Source organism: Oncorhynchus clarkii, chromosome 22, assembly GCF_045791955.1.
Source record: "Oncorhynchus clarkii lewisi isolate Uvic-CL-2024 chromosome 22, UVic_Ocla_1.0, whole genome shotgun sequence".
Taxonomy (NCBI): Eukaryota; Metazoa; Chordata; class Actinopteri; order Salmoniformes; family Salmonidae; genus Oncorhynchus; species Oncorhynchus clarkii.
The window spans coordinates 14484945-14507176 of record NC_092168.1 but is presented as its reverse complement, the minus strand read 5'-3'; the positions used below and the strand labels follow the sequence as shown (position 1 = coordinate 14507176).

At 37.8% G+C, this 22232-nt stretch overlaps 1 protein-coding gene across 1 annotated transcript; it reads right to left on the bottom strand.

Annotated features, from left to right (window-relative positions):
- Positions 1-727: 727 nt before the first annotated feature.
- LOC139380408 (D-3-phosphoglycerate dehydrogenase-like) lies at positions 728-15116 on the bottom strand. The gene is made up of 12 exons (XM_071123059.1): positions 14922-15116; positions 14062-14213; positions 12273-12338; positions 12062-12116; positions 11796-11894; positions 11575-11707; positions 11310-11458; positions 4896-5048; positions 2051-2189; positions 1677-1804; positions 1342-1558; positions 728-1062 (listed from the first exon to the last, which is right to left on the bottom strand). The coding sequence occupies exons 1-12, from the start codon at positions 15057-15059 to the stop codon at positions 908-910; spliced, it is 1584 nt and encodes a 527-aa protein (XP_070979160.1). The 5' UTR covers positions 15060-15116; the 3' UTR covers positions 728-907.
- Positions 15117-22232: the final 7116 nt, after the last annotated feature.

The following is a 22232-nucleotide window of genomic DNA, read 5'->3' as shown; positions in this document are numbered from 1 at the left end:
GTTATTCCCTGGACACACATTCTCCAACCACGACAATGGTTGAGTCGAGACAGCATCGTTGCGCACAAGGACAATCAATACCCCAAGTGAACAAAAAAAAAACGGTATGGTTGGTAGCCTGTTTTAATTTGATTGAGGAATTCCCCCACCGCAGAGCCATTTAGTCTCGTTCGTTGCCATGGCAGTTTTAGCCAAATCCTAATAAGGATTAGGATTGCATAATCTAAAGAGAGATTGTAGTGTGGTGCCATGAACAAGCGCTGCATCAAACCTTATGACCAACACTGATTTTGTGGTTCACAACCTCACTGCTAACTGCTAAGTAAAATCATCTAAGTGACGGACATTTTACTTTAGGCTTCGCTGTTGAAATAACAGGACATTTATTAAATATACAGTATACAAAGGCTGGTAAACTAACATAGCATATTTCATCTCTATTGCACCCAAGGGAATATTTTATGCTAGAAATAGGCTAGTCACCATAGAAACCTAGGGTGCACAGCAAATGCATATAAGTTTATTGGTCAGATGAGATGGATTGTTTTTTTGTTTCCCATTTCAGTTACCTTCCTACCTACTGGTGTGTTGACATTGAGAAAATGTAGCAAAATCGGCAAGTAGAGAATACAAGACAATATAAAACAATTGTAATAATGTAACAGGTATTTATTAAATTCTACACAGTCAGCATCTCTACAATAGAAATGACATTTTTTGTATTTTTTTCTAGATGTGTAATGTTAAATAAAACAAATACTTTCTACATGTTGTAAAGTAAGTATTGAAACACTAAAAGGCCAAAAAGAAACCATTTAGATTACTCAAATCTTCAGTGGTTCGATTTTTAGACATTGGAACGCTCTACTGGTCCTTCAGCATTGTAACAATATGCTCTCACTGCCATTTACACAGAGACCTGTGCTGCTGCTTTCACTAAAGGTTTTAAGGCACCAAGGTCCACCAAGAGAGAGGATAACCCCACACAGTACCACTGATCTCCACTACGAGCTGCAGGGGCACTGAATGACTCGATTTCCACTCCCGCCGTGGCCAGCAAACCTGAGGAAAGAGTGGGAGACAGTCAAGGTAAAATACGCATCAACAGTTATTCTGCTCATCTTGCAAGCTTGCTGTCAAGTGCTAGCTTGGTGTAAGCACATCCTGATGGTAAAAGACATAAAAAGTAAAGAGTTAAGAATGCAGACTGAAAAGAGAAATCATTCAAGTTTGATTATGTCAAATAAGTAGCTATACCTTGCTAATCTTGTGCTGAATAGACAGAAGAATGGCTCAATATAGTCAATAGTGAGGTTACAATGTGAAAAATAGCTTTATCACCAGTCACAGAGGGCAGGAGCGGAGGAGACGCCACGGCCTTGAAGAACAGCAGGTTGCCAGTGAGAGAGATCGGCTGTCGGAACACGCTGCGATTCAGCTCCAACAAGACTGGTACTCCTCCCTGTACTGAACCAGTAGCTCTGTAGCTGGAGCCATTGACAGAGATCTCCACCTCACATGCACCTTGAGTCAGACCCTCACTGTGGTTTCTGGTTACCTGAGATTTTTTTTAAAGAATGTCATCCATCTCAAATAAGATTATTTATTTATATTACACAAGATAGGTCATTAATAAAATATGTCCTTTAGCCAAGTGTCAATGGTGGCCATTTTACCATGATTCCAGATTCCTTGGCCAGGGTCAGTGAATTGACCAGGTTGGGGCAACTCTGGGACCCATCACGAAGTAATCCAACCATTACTGCTGAGGTCATGTAAGCGGAGGAATCTTTCAAGCAGTCTCCTAGGTTGTGATAAAAACAACAGACCATGTTCAGTTTGCATGGCCAGAGCCCACACTTTCGTGATTTACACCATTATACCACTAGGGGTAGACAAACCAAAGCACAACAAAATCTTCCACTAATACATGTGCTTGAATGGCATCCAAAAATGGCATCAATCTTCTATCAAGCCTGATCAGCAGTTTCACAGAAAATGAAGCAACTGAATGATATTAGGACACAGTCTAATGCCTGGCAGTGCTTACCTTGAGTTATGATTTGGACTTGGCTGAAGGGTTGTTTAGAGGTGGTGCATGATTTCAGGGCAGCTCCTATGGACTCTCCAAGTTTGATCCACTGGTGAGACTCGGGGGTGAATGTGCTTGCCAAAACCTGGGCATTCACCTGCACACACCAAATTGAACAACATGTAACCTATCAAAAAAGTATTACATCTGTACCATTGAGAGCATCTTGACGGATTGCATCACCGCTTAATATGACAACTGCTTGGCATCCGACTGCAAGGTGCTACAGAAGCTTCTATACCAGGTGCCATCCAGGTCTTCTATACCAGGCAGTGTCCGAGGAAGGCCCTAAAATTGGTCAGACTCCAGCCACCCAAGTCATAGACTGTTCTCTCTGCTACCACACAGAAAGCGGTACCGATTCACCAAGTCTGGAACCAACAGGACCCTGAAAAGCTTCTACCCGCAGACATAAGACTGATAAAAGGTTATTTAAATATCTTACCTTATAACCCTTTTGACCCTTTTTGCACAAACTTTTTCACACACTTTTAGCATTCTCTCAACCAGCTTCACCTGGAATGCTTTTCCAACAGTCTTGAAGGAGTTCCCACATATGCTGAGCACTTGTTGGCTGTTTTTCCTTCACTCTGTGGTCCAACACATCTCAAACACTTTTCTGGTCACTACATGATTCAATGTGTGTTATTTCAAAGTTTTGAAAATAGTAAAAATAAAGAAAAACCCTGGAATGAGTAGGTGTGTCCAAACTTTTGTCTGGTACTGTACGCGCACACACACACACACAGGTAAAACAAAGTGCAGCTAGTTTGCTGTCTTTCCAGCTTCAGTTTGGAGAGATTATGTTAGATGTGCTATTGGCTAGCTCTTCTGAACAGTGTCCTAACGAGAGAGCACTTCTATGCCAGGTGAAATATCGCCTCATTAGCTCATTGGATGTATCCAAATAAATGTCACTAGAAAACAGCTTATACAACTGCAAATGCAAATGTTGTTATTCTGGATACACTGTTTGACATGACTGTGAGTTAGGGAAAGGGGAATACCAAGTCAGTTGGGCACTTCAATCTGGCACGCGAGACACAAAAAAAAAAAAATTGGTATCCAATTGGCAGTTACAGTCTTGTCCCATTGCTGCAACTCCCGTATGGACTCGGGAGAGGTGAAGGTCGAGAGTCCTCCGAAACACAACCCATCCAAACCGCACTGCTTCTTGAAACAATGCCCGCTTCACCCGGAAGCCAGCCACACCAATGTGTCGGAGGAAACACAGTACACCTGGCGACCGTGTCAGCGTGCATGCGCCCGGCCCAGCAAACTCTCTCTTAACCCGGACGACGCTTGGCCAATTGTGCGTCGCCTCATGGTTCCCCCAGTCACAGCCAGCTGTGACACAGCCTGGGATCGAACCCGGGTCTGTAGTGATGCCTTAGACCACTGCCCCACTCGGGAGGCCCCCGCAAATTGATTTTTGCAAACAATTGGTCCCCCCAAAAATGCAGCCCTCTGTTGAATTTCAAAATCCCGATGTGGCCCCCGAGCCAAAAAGTTTGTCCACCCCTACTCTAACCACTAGGCTACCTGCCGTATTTGGCTAGCTAGCAAGCAAGGGATAAGAACGTTGCCAGTCAGTATGGCAATATAACATTTAGAACGAATGACTGGGTCGCTTCCATAGATACAGAACAAAAAGACTAAACGACTGGGTCGCATCTCTGGCAACAGAACCGATAGAAATAAAGATCAGCAGGCTTGGGTAGCAACCCTAGATTTGTGTCGGGACTATACCTTGTGGAAGGATGAAATTGTATGAATAAATTCATCAAAATAACATTTTTAATGAATATATGAATCATTAATTGAATATGTTGGTAACCCATGGTATATAAAAGTGATATGGTTTCGAAACGGCTGTATGGAGGATATATTGGCACGGTCTTCGTCTTGGGCCTAACAACACCTGTCCCAATGTCCTCCAAACACCAGCTTCTCAGGCATTTTCACTTAAATATACCACAGCTTTCAGCCAATCAGTATTCAGTGCTCGAACCACCCGGTTTATAATTTGGAATGAGGACCGAAAAGTGTATCAAGAAGCTCTATTGCATTGAGATGCATTGTTTTTGCCCAACCGGTTTTACTACACTTCATGTGTAAAACGAACTAACCAAACAACCAACCGGACCCTGAACAGCTTCTACCCCCAAGCCATAAGACTGCTAAATAGTTAACCAAAAACCTTCTCGGACTATCTGCATTGACCCCTTTTGCACTACCTCTTGACTCATCACACGCTGCTGCTACTGTTTATTATCTATCCTGTTGTCTAGTCACTTTATCCCTACCTATATGTACATATCTACCTCAATTACCTTGTACCCCTGCACATGGACTACCAGTACTAAGTCTGTGTATATAGACAAGTTTTCGTTACTTATTGTGTATTTATTCCATGTGTTATTATTTTTATATTATTTCCCACTTTTTCGCTCTGCATTGTTGGGAAGGATCCGTAAGAAAGCATTTCACTGGTAGTCTACACCTGTTTACGAAGCATGTGACAAATAAAATGCGATTTGATTTTAACATTATTGCAAAGTATGACTCACTATTGAAGATACATTCTGGCAACAAAATGATCATTAGAATCCTTTGTGAACAACCTTGAGGGTTACATTTTGTGTTACATTGTTACGAACACGTTCAATTTGTGAACGTTTCAAGGTCTGAAGAGAACAGTTTTTCTACCCATAAGCAACACTGAAACAATCAAAGAAAGAAACCTATTAGAGCCGGGCACCTATAGGCATTTTCTTGACTGTAATAGGAGAGAAGAACTCACTGCTCCAACCAAGCTCTTGCCCATCACCATGTCCACAATCTGCAGAGCGATGTCCTGCCCACAGCGTGCCTGGGCCTCCTTTGTACTGGCACCCAGGTGAGGACAGCTAATCACATTGGGATGGTTCACCAGGGCACGGTTCTTTGGGGGTTCCTGAGAACGAATGTAACGCCATGATGTAAGTGAGACTGGCAATATTGAAGGGAAGACAAGTAAAATAAAATATTAATTAATAAAACGTGATTATTTTTTAGTGGGTAAATTAGATTTAATATTGCAGATATATTGTGGCTTCTATCAATGTAATTGTCTGTATAATTTCCAATCCCTAATATATTTTTGTAAATAAGTATGGATATATTTTGTAAATAAATAAATAAATATATACACTACCGTTTGGGGTCACTAAGAAATGATTGTTTTTGAAAGAAAAGCACATTTGTTGTCCGTCAACAGTGAAGAGGCGACTCCAGGATGTTGGCCTTCCAGGCAGTTGCAAAGAAAAAGACATCTCAGACTGGTCAATAAAAATAAAAGATTAAGATGGGCAAAAGAACACAGACACTGGACAGAGGAACTCTGCCTAGAAGGCCAGCATCCCGGAGTCGCCTCTTCACTGTTGACATTGAGACTGGTGTTTTGCGGGTACTATTTAATGAATCTGCCAGTTAAGGACTTGTCTGTTCCCTGTTCCAGTCTGTTTCTCAAACTAGTCACTCTAATGTACTTGTCTTCTTGCTCAGTTGTTCCCTGGGGCCTCCCACTCCTCTTTCTATTCTGGTTAGAGACAGTTTGCTCTGTTCTGTGAAGGGAGTAGTACACAGCGCTGTACGAAATCTTCAGTTTCTTGGCAATTTCTTGCATGGAATAGCCTTCATTTCTCAGAACATGAATAGACTGATGAGTTTCAGAAGACAGTTCTTTGTTTGTGGCCATTTTGAGCCTGTAATCGAACCCACAAATGCTGATGCTCCAGATAGTCAACTAGTCTAAAGGCCAGTTTTATTGCTTCTTTAATAAATTAGCACAGCCGTTTTCAGCTGTGCTAACATAACTGCAAAAGGGTTTTCTAATGATCAATTAACCTTTTAAAATGATACACTTGGATTAGCTAACAAAAGTGATGGTTGCTGATAATGGGCCTCTGTAAGCTTATGTAGATTTCCCATTAAAATTCAGCCGTTTCCAGCTACAATAGTCATTTACAACATTAACAATGCCTACACTGTATTTGTGATCAATTTTATGTTATTTTAAGTGACCCCAAACTTTTTAACGGCAGTGTATATATATTTTTTCTTTGTTATTTTCCCCCAAACCCTCCCCCCTAATTGGAGTAAACTAATGGTCAACAGCACTTTGGCTTCTACTTCCAGCGTATACATACTATATACATTTTACAGACAGTATATTTTGGTTAAGTTATCTTGTTTGTTTTTAGTCCCATCCTTCAGCTACCCTCAACCACTCCCATCCATCTATGTAGACCATCCGGTTTTGATTTCTATTTGCCAAATATTGTTCAACTCTCCTGTTTCACAAAAGTTCTGAACCTTGTTCTCATAGTTTCTACAGATTGTAAATTAAAGATAATCGATTTAATAACACTCAGCAAAAATTAACTATGACTTTTCGAATCACCTAGCATTGCTATTTGCAGAGTTAGCTTCAGGTAAATGTTGCATTTCTTCAGCCATTCTTGAACTTACAAACAAAAATAATCTACAGGTGGACAGTCCCAAATCAAATTATCTACTGAAATCTGCGGAGCTGGGATGGTTGTATCCCCATATACAGAACCGGTCAAAAGTTTGGACACACCTACTCATTCAAGGGTTTTTCTTTATTTTTTACTATTTTCTACCTTGTAGAATAATAGTGAAGACATCAAACCTATGAAACAACACATATGGAATCATGTAGTAACCAAAAGTATTAAACAAATCAAAATATATTTTATATTCTTCAAAGTAACCAGCCTTTGCCTTGATGACAGGTTTGCACACTTGGCATTCTCTCAACCACCTTCATGAGGTAGTTACCTGGAATGCATTTCAATTAACAGGTGTGCCTTGTTAAAACTGAATTTGTGGAATTTCTTTCCTTCTTAATGCGTTTGAGCCAATCAGTTGTGTTGTAACATGGTAGGGGTGATATACAGAAGATAGCCTTATTTGGTAAAAGACCAAGTCCATATTATGGCAAGAAAAACTCAAATAAGCTAAGACTTACTTTAAGACATTAAGGTCAGTCAATATGGACAATTTCAAGAATTTTGAAAGTTTCTTTAAGTGCAGTCGCAAACACCATCATAGTTACCTCTGCTGCAGAGGATAAGTTCATTAGAGTTACCAGCCTCAGAAATTGTATCCCAAATAAATGCTTCACAGAGTTCAAGTAACAGACACATCTCAACATCAACTGTTCAGAAAAGACTGTGTGAATCAGGCCTTCATGGTCGAATTGATGCAAAGAAACCACTACTAAAGGACACCGATAAGAAAAAGACTTGCTTGGGCCAAGAAACACGAGCAATGGACATTAGACTGGTGGAAATCTGTCCTTTGGTCTGATGAGTCCAAATGTGATATTCTTGGTTCCAACCGCCGTGTCTTTGTGAGACGCAGAGTAGGTGAACGGATGATCTCCACATGTGTGGTTCCCACCATGAAACATGGAGGAGGAGGCGTGATGGTGCTTTTCTGGTGACACTGTCTGTGATATATTTAGAACTCAAGGCACACTTAACCAGCATGGCTACCACAGCATTCTGCAGCGATACGCCATCCCATCTGGTTTGCACTTAGTGGGACTATCATTTGATTTTCAACAGGACAATGACCAAACACACCTCCAGGCTTTGTAAGGGCTATTTGACCAAGGAGAGTGATGGTGCTGCATCAGATGACCTGGCCTCCACAATCACCTGACGTCAACCCAAGTGAGATGGCTTGGGATGAGTTGGACCGCAGAGTGAAGGACCGCAGCATTCCAGGTGAAGCTGGTTGAGAAAAAGCCAAGAGTGTGCAAAGCTGTCATCAAGGCAAAGGGTGGCTACTTTGAAGAATCTAAAATACATTTTTATTTGATTACTACACGATTCCATGTGTTATTTCAATGTAGAAAACAGTAAAAATAAAGAAAAACCCTTGAATGAGTAGATGTGTCCAAACTTTTGACAGGTACTGTACATACAGTGCAGACCCTTTACTATGAGTCTTGAAATTTAGCTCAGGTCCATCCTGTTTCCATTGATCATCCTTGAAATGTTTCTACAACCTGATTGGAGTCCACCTGTGGTAAATTCAATTGATGGGACATGTGGAAAGGCACACACCTGTCTACATAAGGTCCCACAGTTGACAGTGCATGTCAGAGCAAAAACCAAGCCATGAGGTCGAAGGAATTGTCCGTAGAGCTCCGAGAAAGGATTGTGTCAAGGCACAGATAAAGGGAAGGGTATCCAAACATTTCTGCAGCATTGAAGGGCCACCAAAATACAGTGGCCATCATTTTTAAATGGAAGAAGTTTGGAACCATCAAGAATCTTCCTACAGCTGGCCAACCTGGCCAAATTGAGCAATTGGGGGAGAAGGGCCTTGGTCATGGAGGTGATCAAGAACCCGGTGGTCAATAGAGATCCAGAGTGCCTCTGTGGAGATGGGAGAACCTTCCAGAAGGACAACCAGCTCTGTAGCACTCCACCAATCAAGCAGAGTGGCCAGACGGAAGCCACTCCTCAGTAAAAGGCACATGACAGCCCACTTGAAGTTTGTCATAAGGCAGCTAAAGGACACTCAAGACCATGAGAAACAAAATTCTCTGGTCTGATGAAACCAAGATTGAACTCTTTGGCCTGAATGCCAAGCGTTGTCTGGAGGAAACCTGGCAGCATCCCCAGGTTGAAGCATGGTGGTTGCAGCATCATGCTCTGGGGATGTTTCTCAGCAGCAGGGAATGGGAGACTAGTCAGGATCGAGGGAAAGATGAACGGGCTCCCGAGTGGTACAGCGGTCTAAGGCACTGCATCTCAGTGCTAGAGGCGTCACTACAGACACCCTGGTTCGAATCCAGGCTGTATCACAACCGGCCGTGATACGGAGTCTCATAGGGCGGTGCACAATTGGCCCAGCATAGTCTGAGTTTGGCCGGTGTAGGCCAAATCAAATCAAATTTCATTGGTCACATGCAGATGTTATTGCGAGTGTAATGAAATGCTTAAAAAAAACTGAATACTGCAAAGTTTCCTAAGGACTAAAAATGAGGCATCCCTCATCCCTCTGCCGGTGCCATCCTCACAAATTTGTATTTACAATGACGGCCTTTGTTCTTTACTGACTTGCCTGGTCAAATAAATAAAAACAGAGATTCTTGATGAAAACCTGCTCAAGAGCGCTCACAACCTCTGACTGGGGCGAAGGCTCATCTTCCAACAGAACAACGACCCTAAGCACACAGCCAAGACAACGCAGGAGTGGCTTCGGGACAAGTCTCTGAATGTCCTCGAGTGGCCCAGCCAAAGCCTGGACATTAACCCAATCTAACATCTCTGGAGAGACCTGAAAAAAGCTGTGCGGCGACGCTCCCCATCCAACCTGACAGAGCTTGAGAGGATCTGCAGAGAAGAATGGGAGAAACTCCCCAAATACAGGTGTGCCAAGCTTGTAGCGTCATACCCAAGAAGACTTGAGACTGTAATCGCATCAAAGGTGCTTCAACTAATCTGGACAAGAGGAATACCTATGAAAGAATGCTGTTCGTTGACTACAGCTCAGCATTCAACACCATAGTACCTTCCAAGCTCATCATTAAGCTCAAGGCCCTGGGTCTGAACCCCACCCTGTGCAACTGGGTCCTGACGGGCCACCCCCAGGTGGTGAAGGTAGGAAACCACACCTTCACTTTGCTGATCCTCAACACTGGGGCCCCACAAGGGTGTGTGCTCAGCCCCCTCCTGTGCTCCCTGTTCTCCTATGACTGCGTGGCCAAGCAGGCCTCCAGCTCAATCATCAAGTTTGCAGACGACACAACAGTAGTAGGCTTGATTACCAACAATGACGAAACAGCCTACAAAAGGAGGTGAGGGCTCTGGGAGTGTGGTGCCAGGAAAAAATAATATCTTATTCAACGTCAATAAAACAAAGGAGATGATCATGGACTACAGGAAACAGCGGAGGGAGCACCCCCCATCCACATCAACGGTACCGCAGTGGATAAGGTGGAAAGCTTCAAGTTCCTCGACATACACATCGCTGACAAACTGAAATGGTCCATCCACACACTCTTCAACCTCAGGAGGCTGATTTTTTTTGTTGCTTGGCACCTAAAACCCTCACAATCTCTTACAGATGCACAATTGAGAGCATCCTGTAGAGCTGGATCACCACCTGGTACAGCAACTGCACAGCCCGCAACCTCGGGGCTATCCAGAGGGTGGTGCTGTCTGCCCAATGAATCACCGCGGGCAAACTACTTGCCCAACAGGACACCTACAATACCCGATGTCGCAGGAAGGCCAAAAAGCTGATCAAGGACAACAACCACACAAGCCACTGCCGGTTCACCCTGCTATCATCAAGAAGGTGAGGTCAGTGCAGGTGCATCGGAAAGAGACTGAAAAACAGCTTATATCTCAAGGCCATCAGACTGTTAAATAGCCATCACTAGCACATACATAGACTTGAAATCACTGGCCACTTTAATAAATGGAACACTAGTCACTTTAATAATGTTTACATATTTTGCATCACTCATCTCTTATGTATATACACTGTATTCTATTATATCTTAGTCCATGCCGCTCTGACATTGCTCGTTCATATATTTATATATTCTTAATTCCATTCCTTTACTTAGATTTGTGTGTATTGGGTATATGTTGTGAAATTTTTAGACATTACTTGTTCGATGTTACTGCAATGTCTGAGGTAGAAACACAAGTATTTCACTACACCCGCAATAACATCTGCTAAACATGTGTATGTGACCAATCAATTGGACTTGGATTTGTACTGAGTAAAGGGTCTGAATACTTATGTAAAATGTGATAATTCAGATTTGTTATTTTTTTAATCAATTTTCAAAAATGTCTAAACCTGTTTTTGCTTTGTTATTATATCTTCAATGCACAGACAAGTTCCTTACTTTCTCCCCCTACCACTTTTGCAGTAGACATTTCATATATATTTTTGTTAGCTGCATGTGTGACATAACTCCATCAGTCCTATTTATGATATAATTTACAAAGATTATACCTTTTTTTGATTCCCAAAATAAATGTATTTTTTTCTATTAATTAGTATATTTTGAGTTTAACCATAGTATTTGTTGTAATAATTGTCTGGTGGATTAAACTGAAATTGCAACCAACTTTCTATGGCTTGTTTTAAAAACGATGTGACGTGGTATTCTTGCCTCGACAAAAACATAGAGGCCAGCCCCTCCACACTGTCTAGACTCCAAAGCTCTGAGGAGAGCATCCTCATCGATGATGCCCCCGCGTGCACAGTTCACGACCTTTACACCTTTCTTGCACTTGGCAAATGACGTGTCGTTCAGTAGTCCTAGGAGAAACAACAAGTTAACCTCAAGTGGAAAATAATGGGTTTTTTGTTTGATAATCAATCTAATCACTTTATACCCTCCAGTACCACAACCATGCCACCTCTATAAAACTCACCAGCTGTAGAAGGCATGAGGGGAGTGTGGACAGTGATGTAATCACACTGGGGCCACAGCTGCTCCAGGGACATCTGCTCGACCCCCCAGGTAGCAGTCACCTCAGGAGGGGTGATTGGATCATAGCCGATGGTCTGTCGAAAGCAAATTCAGTTACCACTATCGTGCTACAGTAGGCAGCTTTTAAAGATCGTTTTACTTTTCAGAGGATTATGAAACAACCTTTATGCCAAAGGACTGCATTCTGGTGGCGACTTCCTTTCCAATTCTTCCAAGTCCAACTATTCCAAGTATTTTGCCGTACAGCTCTGTGCCCATGAACTGAAAAATCATTAACACAACTTTGACCCAGATCCCTGAAGAGTTTGAGACACCATAGATTTACAAATCAGATTGAATTATTGATGATTGGATGGACACTGGGGCAGACCACGTGAGAGTAATTGCTTTGTGTGTCAAAATAAAAGGGAAGCCAAAATACTCTTCACCTTTTTACGATCCCAGTTCCCTGCTTTCATGGACATGGCTGCTTGGGGCACATGTCTAGGAAGGGAATGGTTTTGAATTAAATTATATCAAACCTTCCTGTAAAAGTAGGATGAAAAGGACAGATGGGGGTGTATAGTGCAAAGCAGTGTCTAACCAATACCATGAGCTAGGCCCGAGAGGTACTCTGTATCATCTGTTGTAGTGTCTTACCTTGAGAGGCTCATCAACAGGGTGCATGTCAGCTCTGCAGCACTGATGGTGTTGCCACTTGGTGTGCTAGAAGAGGGTAATGACACATACAATAGTCTAATATTAAGGGAAAAGACTGATCTGTTGTGATTTGATTTAGACATACAGTTGAAGTCAGAAGTTTACATACACTTAGTCATTAAAATTCATTTTTCAACAACTCCACACATTTTTGTTAACAAACTATAGTTTTGGCAAGTAGGTTAGGACATCTACTTTGTGCATGACAAGTAATTTTTCCAACAATTGTTTACACAGATTATTTCACTTATAATTCACTGTATCACAATTCCAGTGGGTCAGAAGTTTACATACACTACATTGACTGTGCCTTTAAACAGCTTGGAAAATTCCAGAAAATTATGTCATGGCTTTAGAAGCTTCTGATAGGCTAATTGACATAATATGAGTCAATTGGAGGTGTGCCTGTGGATGTATTTCAAGGCCTACCTTCAAACTCAGTGCCTCAGAAAATCAAGACCTCAGAAAAACAATTATAGACCTCCACAAGTCTGGTTCATCCTTGGGAGCAATTTCCAAATGTCTAAAGGTACCACGTTCATCTGTACAAACAATAGTACGCAAGTATAAACACCATGGGACCACACAGCCGTCATACCGCTCAGGAAGGAGACGCATTCTGTCTCCTAGAGATGAACATACTTTGGTGTGAAAAGTACAAATCCCAGAACAAAAGCAAAGGACCTTGTGAAGATGCTGGAGGAAACAGGTACAAAAGTATCTATATCCACAGTAAAACGAGTCCTATATCGACATAACCTGAAAGGCCGCTCAGAAAGGAAGAAGCCACTGCTCCAAAACCACCATAAAAAAGCCAGACTACTGTTTGCAACTGCACATGGAGACAAAGATTGTACTTTTTGGAAAAATGTCCTCTGGTCTGATGAAACAAAAATAGAACTGTTTGGCCATAATGACCATCGTTATGTTTGGAGGAAAAAGGGGGAGGCTTGCAAGCCGAAGAACACCATCCCAACCGTCAAGCACAGGGGTGGCAGCATCATGTTGTGGGGGTGCTTTGCTGCAGGAGGGACTGGTGCACTTCACAAAATAGATGGCATCATGAGGTAGACAATTCTGTTGATATATTGAAGCAACATCTCAAGGCTTGGTCGCAAATGGGTCTTCCAAATGGACAATGACCCCAAGCATACTTCCAAAGTTGTGGCAAAATGGCTTAAGGTCAACAAAATCAAGGTATTGGAGTGGCCATCACAAAGCCCTGACTTCAATCCTATAGATAATTTGTGGGCAGAACTGAAAAAGCGTGTGCGAGCAAGGAGGCCTACAAACCTGACTCAGATACACCAGCTCTGTCAGGAGGAATGGGACAAAATTCACCCAACTTATTGTGGGAAGCTTGTGGAAGGTTACCCAAAATATTTGACCCAAGTGAAACAATTTAAAGGCAATGCTACCAAATACTAATTGAGTGTATGTAAACTTCTGACACACTGGGAATGTGATGAAAGAAATCAAAGCTGAAATAAATCACTCTCTACTATTATTCTTGACATTTCACATTCTTAAAATGAAGTGGTGATCCTAACTGACCTAAGACAGGGAATTATTACTAGGATTAAATGTCAGAAATGGTAAAAAAATGTACTTTAAATATGTTTGGCTAAGGTGCATGTAAACTTCTGACTTCAACTGTAGGAGTTTCCTTAAAACGATACACGGATTTATCAACGACTTAACGAATGACACTATTATTTTGCAAACTTACTTCATGACAATTATGCCCTTTATAGTGGCAGCATCCACATCCACATTGTCAACGCCTGTCCCAGCTCTTCCAATGATTTTGAGGTTACCAGCAGCTTTGATGACATCAGCTGTCACCTTTGTTGTTGATCGAACCACCAGGCCATCATAGTCCTGGAGTTGGATTGTAAAGGAAAAAAGATGATATGCATAGTGATGCCAGTGCATGACAAAATTATCTATTGTTCATTGGAGTCTTTTGATGAGATAAGGAATGAGCTTATATAGTTGGAATTTTTGCATTAATCAAACACATTCGTTATTGATTTGGCATCACATGATGTCATGAGGAAAACAAGCTACATATGAGATGAGTCGTCTCTGGTGTGATTGATCAAACTATGTATAGTCTACATTTTGAAAGTACGAGGTAGAACGGGAAGAAAGCCCCAGTCTAAATGTAATTCTATAGTGTTTTTAGACTATAGTCGGCCAAACGAGGGAAATCAGTAAATACTTGTTGCAGTTGCATCATATTTCCAAGAAGGCTGTACTACACTGTAGCGCGACACCAAAGAGAGGAGGACAAGATCGCACATGCAAGAATCCACTAAACTGCAACTGCTGTAAATCATCCGCAAAATAAAATCCAGTTGTCTGAAACGCAGAAATCATCAGAGTTTTTTTTCCCAGAGGGACTTTTGATGAGGTTATTCAACCAATGACCAAACGCGACATACTTTTTCCATATTATAGATTTGATAGCAACTGTGATTTTTTTTCAAATTTTAGAAAGACATCGTGGAACAAAAATGCACGTCATGCCTTAAATTTTTATTACGTGGAATTCATGCAAATTAGAAAAAATATGTAAACTCTTACCTTGATCTCCGCAATCAAGTCATCCTTACTCATATTTTGCTTCTCTGTAACTTGGATTCCATTTTCTTGCAGGATCTTCTTACAACAAGGGTCAACACTTTCACTGATTAAAATGCGTTTGATGGATATTAGGGCCATTTTGCTGTTCTCTCAACCGTTGGGTAAAATTTCACACTTGAATGGCTGAACCCTTCTTCGTAAACTGATGGACACGCTGAAAAGTTCTCAGTTCAGTTGGCTTTGAATAAAATACTCGGCTAAGGACTGCCCCCTTTCAAAGTAAACCCGCCTCTTCTCATCTCCAGTTTTCTGACGTGATGCTGAAACAGGGAGAGATAATATATACTGAAGCTGGAACCACATAAATTATATTTGCTATATTCTTGTTGGACCAGAAATACTATGCAATAATCACATGGAAATGTTGTACAATAGTAACACAATTCTGCTGATTATCTGTTTCAAAGACTGATGATTTTTTTTTATTACAATTTTCAAAACTGAAGAAAATGTGTATTTGAGTGCAAGCCACTCCCTCCCTTAAACATTATACATTTGTAGCTGATTTCTCAAGAACATCAGTTCAAACTTAGTGAAACAGCTTTCAAAATCTGTGATAGGCTTCCTAAATCAAGCACAGACTTAAGCACCTCAATTAGACTGACTATCAGATGACAGGCCTGTCTCTGTTCGTCGAAGCTGTAGTGTCAAACTCCATCCCTAACTTTACCCAGTCTTTCTATGGTCATGCAGTTAGCTGATCTATAATTTCTCCCTTTTAAAAATGCAACATTATGTATCTAGTGGTCTGTGTACTATCATGAATAGATATCTAGTTTACCTAATTGTATTGTCTATACATGTAGCTGGGCAAGTGTAACAGGGTTATATTGGTGATTCCCCTTGCCACTTTATTGTTAAGCCAATGGGTTTTTGGTTTTAGTTTTGTTTTGCCTTCACCTACTCAACATGGCATCTTATTGGCTGGTTTGCGTAGCTTGCTTACGAGGGAGGATGTTTCAGTTAGATTCGTCCCAGTGAACAAGCACCAAACTAGCGGTAAGTTGTTGGTTGCAAAGCACTGTTCGTCAAAAGTGATTTTTATACTCCCAAGTGAGGATTTAAATGTACAATTTATATAAATTTGTTTGTAAATGTTATTCGAACATCACACATAAGATCCAGCGTTTTTTGGTGAATATTTGTTGTGCATTTTGTTGTAGAGAATTCCCGCTAATACTAGCTAGCAACTTACTGTGTCTGGTGGGGGGGGGGGTTCGTATATTTTGTACAGTGCGTGAGTGCAGAGTTGGATGGTGAGCCGTGCATTGCATGACGTGCAATTTTGTGCTGTTCCTATCAGAATAAATCTCCATGACTGGTGCTACACGTTGGAGTCCGATTTTTTCAGATTTTTTCAGATTTTTCCGAATTTTTTTCCGAATTTTTTTCCGAATTTTTTCCGATTTTTTTCTGATTTTTTGCCGATTTTTTCCGATTTTTTTCCGATTTTTTCCGATTTTTTTCCGATTTTTTTTCCGATTTTTTTCCGATTTTTTCCGATTTTTTTCCGATTTTCTCCGATTTTTTTTCCGATTTTTTCCGATTTTTTTCCGATTTTTTTCCGATTTTTTTCCGATTTTTTCCGATTTTTTCCCGATTTTTTTTCCGATTTTTTTCAGATTTTTTCAGATTTTTTCCCGATTTTTTTCCGATTTTTTTCCGATTTTTTCCGTTTTTTTTTCCGATTTTTTCCGATTTTTTTCCGATTTTTTCCGATTTTTTTGCGATTTTTTTTCCGATTTTTTTGCGATTTTTTTGCGATTTTTTTTCGATTTTTTCCGATTTTTTCCGATTTTTTTTCCGATTTTTTCCGATTTTTTCCGATTTTTTTTCCGATTTTTTTCCGATTTTTTTCCGATTTTTTTCCGATTTTTTTTCCGATTTTTTTCCGATTTTTTTTCCGATTTTTTCCGATTTTTTCCGATTTTTTTCCGATTTTTTTTCCGATTTTTTCCGATTTTTTTCCGATTTTTTTCCGATTTTTTTCCGATTTTTTACCGATTTTTTCCGATTTTTTCCGATTTTTTTCCGATTTTTTTTCCGATTTTTTCCGATTTTTTTTCCGATTTTTTTTCCGATTTTTTTCCGATTTTTTTTCCGATTTTTTCCGATTTTTTTCCGATTTTTTTCCGATTTTTTTCCGATTTTTTCCGATTTTTTTCCGATTTTTTTTCCGATTTTTTCCGATTTTTTTCCGATTTTTTTCCGATTTTTTTTTCGATTTTTTCCGATTTTTTCCGATTTTTTTCCGATTTTTTTCCGATTTTTTCCGATTTTTTTCCGATTTTTTTTCCGATTTTTTTCCGATTTTTTTTCCGATTTTTTCCGATTTTTTTTCCGATTTTTTTCCGATTTTTTTCCGATTTTTTTTCCGATTTTTTCCGATTTTTTTCCGATTTTTTTCCGATTTTTTTTCCGATTTTTTTCCGATTTTTTTCCGATTTTTTTTTCCGATTTTTTCCGATTTTTTTCCGATTTTTTTTTCCGATTTTTTTCCGATTTTTTTCCGATTTTTTCCGATTTTTTTTCCGATTTTTTTTCCGATTTTTTTTCCGATTTTTTTCCGATTTTTTCCGATTTTTTCCGATTTTTTTTCCGATTTTTTTTCCGATTTTTTTCCGATTTTTTCCGATTTTTTTTCCGATTTTTTTCCGATTTTTTCCGATTTTTTTCCGATTTTTTTCCCGATTTTTTCCGATTTTTTTTCCGATTTTTTTTCCGATTTTTTTCCGATTTTTTTCCGATTTTTTTCCGATTTTTTTCCGATTTTTTCCGATTTTTTCCGATTTTTTCCGATTTTTTCCGATTTTTTTCCGATTTTTTTCCGATTTTTTCCGATTTTTTCCCGATTTTTTTTTCGATTTTTTCCGATTTTTTTCCGATTTTTTTTCCGATTTTTTCCGATTTTTTCCGAATTTTTTTTCCGATTTTTTCCGATTTTTTTTTGGTTTTTTTTCCGATTTTTTCCGATTTTATCCGATTTTTTTCCGATTTTTTTTCCGATTTTTTTCCGATTTTTTTCCGATTTTTTTTCCGATTTTTTTCCGATTTTTTTCCGATTTTTTCCGATTTTTTTCCGATTTTTCCCGATTTTCTCCGATTTTTTTCCAGATTTTTTCCGATTTTTTCGATTTTTTCCGATTTTTTTTCCGATTTTTTTCCGATTTTTTTCCCGATTTTTTCCGATTTTTTTCCGATTTTTCCCGATTTTCTCCGATTTTTTTCCGATTTTTTCCCGATTTTTCCCGATTTTTTCCGATTTTTTTCCGATTTTTTTCCGATTTTTTCCGATTTTTTCCGATTTTTTTTCCGATTTTTTCCGATTTTTTTTCCGATTTTTTCCGATTTTTTTCCGATTTTTTTCCGATTTTTTCCGATTTTTTCCGATTTTTTTTTCTCCGATTTTTTTCCGATTTTTTCCCGATTTTTTCCGATTTTTTCCGATTTTTTTTTCCGATTTTTTTGAGATTTTTTTCCGATTTTTTCCGATTTTTTTCCGATTTTTCCCGATTTTCTCCGATTTTTTTCCGATTTTTTCCGATTTTTTCCGATTTTTTCCGAATTTTTTTTCCGATTTTTTTGAGATTTTTTTCCGATTTTTTTCCCGATTTTTTTCCGATTTTTTTTTCTCCGATTTTTTTCCGATTTTTTCCGATTTTTCCGATTTTTTCCGATTTTTTTCCCGATTTTTTTCCGATTTTTTTCCGATTTTTCCCGATTTTCTCCGATTTTTTTCCCGATTTTTTTCCCGATTTTTTTCCGATTTTTCCCGATTTTCTCCGATTTTTTTCCGATTTTTCCCGATTTTTTTCCGATTTTTCCCGATTTTCTCCGATTTTTTTCCGATTTTTTCCCGATTTTTTCCGATTTTTTTCCGATTTTTTCCGATTTTTTTCCGATTTTTTTCCGATTTTTTCCGATTTTTTTCCGATTTTTTTCCGATTTTTTTCCGATTTTTTTTCCGATTTTTTCCGATTTTTTCCGATTTTTTTCCGATTTTTTTTCCGATTTTTATCCGATTTTTTTTCCGATTTTTTTTCCGATATTTTTCCGATTTTTTCCGATTTTTTCCGATTTTTTTTCCGATTTTTTTCCGATTTTTTTTCCGATTTTTTTCGATTTTTTTCCGATTTTTTCCCGATTTTTTCCGATTTTTTTCCGATTTTTTTCCGATTTTTTTTCCGATTTTTTCCGATTTTTTCCGATTTTTTTCCGATTTTTTTTCCGATTTTTTCCGATTTTTTTCCGATTTTTTTTCCGATTTTTTCCGATTTTTCCCCGATTTTTTTTCCGATTTTTTTCCGATTTTTTCCGATTTTTTCCCGATTTTTTTTTCGATTTTTTCCGATTTTTTTTCCGATTTTTTCCGATTTTTTTCCGATTTTTTTTCCGATTTTTTCCGATTTTTTCCGATTTTTTTTCCGATTTTTTTCCGATTTTTTTCCGATTTTTTTCCGATTTTTTCCGATTTTTTCCGATTTTTTCCGATTTTTTTTCCGATTTTTTTCCGATTTTTTTCCGAATTTTTTCCGAATTCTTTTCCGATTTTTTCCGATTTTTTCCGATTTTTTTCAGAATTTTTCCGATTTTTTTTTCCGATTTTTTCCGATTTTTTTCAGAATTTTTCCGATTTTTTTTCCGATTTTTTCCGATTTTTTTCAGAATTTTTCCGATTTTTTTTCCGATTTTTTTCCGATTTTTTTCCGATTTTTTTCCGATTTTTTTTCCGATTTTTTACCGATTTTTTTCCGATTTTTTTTCCGATTTTTTCCGATTTTTTCCGATTTTTTCCGATTTTTTTTCCGATTTTTTTCCGATTTTTTTCCGATTTTTTTCCGATTTTTTTCCGATTTTTTCCGATTTTTTTCCGATTTTTTTTCCGATTTTTTTCCGATTTTTTTTCGATTTTTTTCCGATTTTTTCCGATTTTTTTCCGATTTTTTTTTCGATTTTTTCCGATTTTTTTTCCGATTTTTTCCGATTTTTTTCCGATTTTTTTTCCGATTTTTTTCCGATTTTTTTCCGATTTTTTTTCCGATTTTTTTCCGATTTTTTTCCGATTTTTTTTCCGATTTTTTTCCGATTTTTTCCGATTTTTTCCGATTTTTTCCCGATTTTTTTTCCGATTTTTTTCCGATTTTTTTCCGATTTTTTCCGATTTTTTCCGATTTTTTTTCCGATTTTTTTCCGATTTTTTTTCCGATTTTTTTCCGATTTTTTCCGATTTTTTTCCGATTTTTTCCGATTTTTTCCCGATTTTTTTTTCGATTTTTTCCGATTTTTTTTCCGATTTTTTTCCGATTTTTTTCCGATTTTTTCCGATTTTTTCCGATTTTTTTCCGATTTTTTCCGATTTTTTCCGATTTTTTTTCCGATTTTTTCCGATTTTTTTCCGATTTTTTTCCGATTTTTTTTCCGATTTTTTCCGATTTTTTTCCGATTTTTTCCGATTTTTTTTCCGATTTTTTTCCGATTTTTTTCCGATTTTTTTCCGATTTTTTTTCCGATTTTTTACCGATTTTTTCCGATTTTTTCCGATTTTTTTTCCGATTTTTTCCGATTTTTTCCGATTTTTTTTCCGAATTTTTTCCGAATTTTTCCGATTTTTTTTCCGAATTTTTTCCGATTTTTTTCCGATTTTTTTCCGATTTTTTTCCGATTTTTTTCCGATTTTTTTCCGATTTTTTCCGATTTTTATCCGATTTTTTTTCCGATTTTTTCCGATTTTTTTCGATTTTTTTCCGATTTTTTTTTCGATTTTTTCCGATTTTTTCCGATTTTTTCCGATTTTTTCCGATTTTTTTCCGATTTTTTCCGATTTTTTCCGATTTTTTCCGATTTTTTTTCCGATTTTTTCCGATTTTTTCCAGAATTTTTCCGATTTTTTCCGATTTTTTCCGATTTTTTTCCGATTTTTTTCCCGATTTTTTCCGATTTTTTCCGATTTTTTTCCGATTTTTTTCCGATTTTTTTCCGATTTTTTTTCCGATTTTTTCCGATTTTTTCCGATTTTTTTCCGATTTTTTCCGATTTTTTCCCGATTTTTTTTTCGATTTTTTCCGATTTTTTTTCCGATTTTTTTCCGATTTTTTTCCGATTTTTTCCGATTTTTTCCGATTTTTTTCCGATTTTTTCCGATTTTTTCCGATTTTTTTTCCGATTTTTTCCGATTTTTTTCCGATTTTTTTCCGATTTTTTTTCCGATTTTTTTCCGATTTTTTCCGATTTTTTCCGATTTTTTTCAGAATTTTTCCGATTTTTTTCCGATTTTTTTTCCGATTTTTTTCCGATTTTTTTCCGATTTTTTCCGATTTTTTTTCCGATTTTTTTCCGATTTTTTTCCGATTTTTTTCCGATTTTTTCCGATTTTTTCCGATTTTTTCCGATTTTTTTTCCGATTTTTTTCCGATTTTTTTCCGATTTTTTTTCCGATTTTTTCCGATTTTTTCCGATTTTTTTTCCGATTTTTTTCCGATTTTTTCCGATTTTTTCCGATTTTTTTTTCGATTTTTTCCGATTTTTTTTCCGATTTTTTTCCGATTTTTTTCCGATTTTTTTCCGATTTTTTCCGATTTTTTCCGATTTTTTTCCGATTTTTTTTCCGATTTTTTTTCCGATTTTTTACCGATTTTTTCCGATTTTTTCCGATTTTTTTCAGAATTTTTCCGATTTTTTCCGATTTTTTTCCGATTTTTTTCCGATTTTTTCCGATTTTTTCCGATTTTTTTTCCGATTTTTTCCGATTTTTTCCGATTTTTTTTCCGATTTTTTTCCGATTTTTTTCCGATTTTTTTCCGATTTTTTCCGATTTTTTCCGATTTTTTCCGATTTTTTTTCCGATTTTTTTCCGATTTTTTTCCGATTTTTTCCGATTTTTTTTCCGATTTTTTCCGATTTTTTTTCCGATTTTTTTTCCGATTTTTTCCGATTTTTTTTCCGATTTTTTACCGATTTTTTCCGATTTTTTTCCGATTTTTATCCGATTTTTTTCCGATTTTTTTTCCGATTTTTTCCGATTTTTTCCGATTTTTTTTCCGATTTTTATCCGATTTTTTTCCGATTTTTTCCGATTTTTTTTTCGATTTTTTCCGATTTTTTTCCGATTTTTTTCCGATTTTTTCCGATTTTTTCCGATTTTTTTCCGATTTTTTTTCCGATTTTTTCAGAATTTTTCAGAATTTTTTCGATTTTTTCTGATTTTTTTCCGATTTTTTTTCCGATTTTTTCCGATTTTTTCCGATTTTTTTT